Source organism: Cryptomeria japonica, chromosome 7 (assembly GCF_030272615.1).
Source record: "Cryptomeria japonica chromosome 7, Sugi_1.0, whole genome shotgun sequence".
NCBI classification, from domain to species: Eukaryota; Viridiplantae; Streptophyta; class Pinopsida; order Cupressales; family Cupressaceae; genus Cryptomeria; species Cryptomeria japonica.
The window spans coordinates 184,982,223-184,986,041 of NC_081411.1; the positions used below are offsets into that span (position 1 = coordinate 184,982,223).

At 37.1% G+C, this 3,819-nt stretch overlaps 1 protein-coding gene across 1 annotated transcript; it reads left to right on the forward strand.

Moving 5' to 3' along the window:
• Positions 1 to 821: 821 nt before the first annotated feature.
• Positions 822 to 1,580, forward strand: LOC131856559 (uncharacterized). Its single transcript, XM_059208399.1, has 2 exons — positions 822 to 1,082; positions 1,395 to 1,580. Exons 1-2 carry the CDS (start codon positions 822 to 824, stop codon positions 1,578 to 1,580), a joined length of 447 nt encoding a protein of 148 aa, XP_059064382.1.
• The last annotated feature ends 2,239 nt before the right edge of the window (positions 1,581 to 3,819 follow it).

Consider the following 3,819-nt stretch of genomic DNA (forward strand, 5'->3'; position numbering starts at 1 on the left):
CCTTGGGCTCAATTAGACTATGATGATCTAACTATCGTATTATGCAGTATCGTTGATGGTTTGTTGATGCCTGATAGATGAGGTCATGTATTTCCAGTTGGATCGGGTAGAGTGTTCCATGATATGATTGTTCATTGATGAGTATATGCTTGGGGTCCATGTCTCTTAGCCATGGTTTGTTATTAGATGCATGACATTGTATACCTTGGATACCGATCTATCAATTGTGGTGTGACATTGCTCTAGACTTGGGCATGGGAGCACATTTCTATCTCTAGACCTGTTATTCATGTTGACTTGTAGCCTGGCGAGCCTTATGCTTATAGGTATACAACTAGTATTAGACACAGGGGTTCAGGTAACACCTTGTACTGGCAACATCAGCTTGATATTTTGTAGCATTTCATTTGGAGACCATATTTAGATTGCCCCGGTTGGGCAAATGATGCACACCACTTGCCTTTCTACAGAGAATAGAGATATCTTATTGGTAGGACATTTGAGACATAGAGGATCATTGAGATGTCTCTTCTAGGATGGGTACTCAGATAGTTTGGAGAGGTACATGTTACACCTATTGTTACTGTATATTTTTCTCGTGTATCTCATGAGGTTTTTGATTGGGGTGTATGTATACAACCACATGTTGCATCTGCTGAGTTTGATGCTATGCAGCCATTACCTTTGGGTTGGGGTAGAGGTCCAGCAGATCCAAGGTCTACTCCTGAGTATGATGCATGGTGGGCCAGACATAGGCCTATTCCACTGATTGATCCTATTATTCCAATTACAACACAACATATATGACATCCTAGATAGCGATGGGGGATAGACATGGGGGAGAGAGTCAAAGGAGGAGAGGGGGTGGAGGAACTAAGGGGGGAGATGAGGGAGGTGGAGGAGCTAAGGGGGGAGATGAGGGGGGTGGAGGAACTGAGGAGGGAGGAGATGAGGACGTAGACATTTGTGGAGACACTGAGTCTACAAGTAGCGAAGATGACGATGATTCTTTGGAGTCATCGAGCAGTGAGGATGGTGATGATGATGATGATGATGATGATGATATGCCAGAGCTAGATGATGTACCTACTACAGAGGATGGAGGAGGATAGGTGGGTGATAGGGATGATGATGATCTGTAGATTCTCAAAGTGTGGATTTGGAGTCTAGAGGATGAGGTCACTAGATGAGATGTTGAGCAAGAGGCATACCACAAAGACTACAGTGCACTAGAGACTAATAGGGATTGCATCCAAAGGGAGAGAGATGAGGTAGTTAGATGGTCGCAGATGATTTAGGCTGCCTATGATCAACACTTTTCTCCCGGTACTAATGCACAAAGACATTTTGACAGACTTTATTATGATGCACAAGAGGCTTTTTATTATTGACAGCTTTACTATGACACTATACCTGAGGGACAGAGAGCTCCTAGTTTTAGTGTTGTTAGAGGTCATTCCAGTTCTAGTCGGACTTCTACATGGAGGACCAATAGTGGTGGTGTTATGGGTCCACCTCGACATCCTGGGGCAAGACCTAGTGGGAAGGATCCTCCTACTGACAGAGGCAGTGTTGGTTGAGACATTTTGATCATGTTATTTGAGCCTTTAGGATTTCTTATGATTATTGTATTCATACACATTATCATTTTTGAGTTATATATATGATATATAGTTTTTTGGTGTCGATTTATGCTTTGTGTTCCATGTATTGAATGATGCTATGAGTTATATGATGTATGTCTATATGGTTCTATATGATTCATGCAAATGGTTTCTGAATGATGCTTTATGAATGCAAATGGTTTCTACATGATATATGAATGATGCTTAAGAATGCAATAGCTACTACATGAATTATGAATGATGCTTATGAATGCAATGGTTACTACATGAATACATTTTAAATTATATGGATGCATTATGAATGCAATGGTTACTACATGAATTATGAATGATGCTTATAAATGCAATGGTTACTACATGAATGCATTTTAAATTATATGGATGCATTTTTGTTTTTTGTATGATAATGCCAGAACAAATTTTTTAACTCAGATGTACCTTGAAGAAATGTTAGTAAGATGATAAAAATAAGAGATTGATGAAACAACAATGTTTAGAAAAGAATATGATTTAGAAAGAAGATGGGAAATCAACAAACTATCAATAAACAGATGAGATGAGAATGAAATTGAAGAAATCATGAACCTGTGTCATATATTTTATTGCGCAATATATATTCATCACTGAGCCTTATTATTAAATAATGAAGCTTAGCACATCAGGGTATAAGGAACCAAGATGTAAAGATATCTCATTGAAGAAACAAACACGTAGCAAACAAGGAGTGAACCCCTCCATTATGGGAAATACACTAGGGATCGAGGTATGTGTGGCATTCACAAGTTGAATGCTCCTATCACAGACACCCACTAGAGAAATTTCCCTATAACTTCATCGGTTCATAGCACAAACAACAAACAAAGAAAAATATAATGCCCATGATGGCTCCTCTAGTCACTTGTGGACATCCCTGAGAAGCATAGGAACATAATTTGTTGCCAAATGATAAGAGATAAAGACCGACCCGAAAAAAATTCAGTAGCTATACTGACCTTGTGCATTCATTCTTAGTTTCTTGATGTGATGGTTGATAATGTCTGATCTCATAAAGTTGCAGGCCCCATTTAAGAATGACTTGTTTGATTTCGAGTGTATCCTCTTTTGTTTAAGACAAGATAATGATCACTTTGATATGGATATGATACAATTGATAAGACAGTTTGATCAGTTGATTGCAAATGTTTGACTGGATAGTCTTGTCCTTTGTTAACTTTGTGCAAAGTGTTTGTTGGATATCTTCTAGGGTATTTGTTTCTCACAAGACATTTTATTGCAAGTTTTTTGATTGATTGATTTTCGATTTTTTTTTTCTTTTCCAAGAGCTTTTTCGATGTTTTTAGATTATGTGGATTGACATTTGAATGTTTTTAACTGTTTTTTCAAGACGTTATATGGATGTTTTTGGATTTTTTTTTTTTCACCTATTTGAATGTTTTTGATTGATTTTTTGAAATATTTTCCAATGTTTTGGGTTTTTGAAGGATTTTCCACTATTTTTGGAATATAAGTTTTTCAATGTTTTTGGATTTTTTTCAGGACTTTTTCTGAATGTTTTTGGATTTTTCTAGGATTTTATATGACTTTTTGGATTTTTTCAGTTATGCTCCTAGTGTGCAGACCTATATGACATGATGATCTGCATACTGCATGTGGAGACAATGAATTTTTGACATGACCTATGTTAATGCAATATGCATGATAAAGATGCATTTCCTATTCAAACAAGGTTGATTGTGTTTCTTTAGCCTTTTGTAATACACCAATTGAAATGGACGTGCAAAACATTTCATAGATAAGTGGTCAATAAATCCTTAAGGTCCTTTGGAAAATTCAACTTAAAACACTTAGTGACTAGGATTTACAAATGGAGACGCATAAAACTTCCCCATTGGTTCTTGAAACTTTGATCTTCTTTTGCCCATGTGTGTTCAGATGAGTTAATTCCCGCTCTTGTATTCACTAAAAATCCTTAGCATCCTATATGACTAGCTACATGGATTATCCTAACTTCAAAAGCATCCCAAATAGAGCCTCATTGCCAGCAAGCTTTTAGAGCTCCGACGAGGTTATAGACTATAATTTCTCAAATATTGCTCCATTGCCAACAAGCGTTCATAGGCCTAATGGAGTTACTCATATGTTCCCATAGTCAAGATTTTTGTCGCACTTTCTATGCATGATATTTCTGTTATAT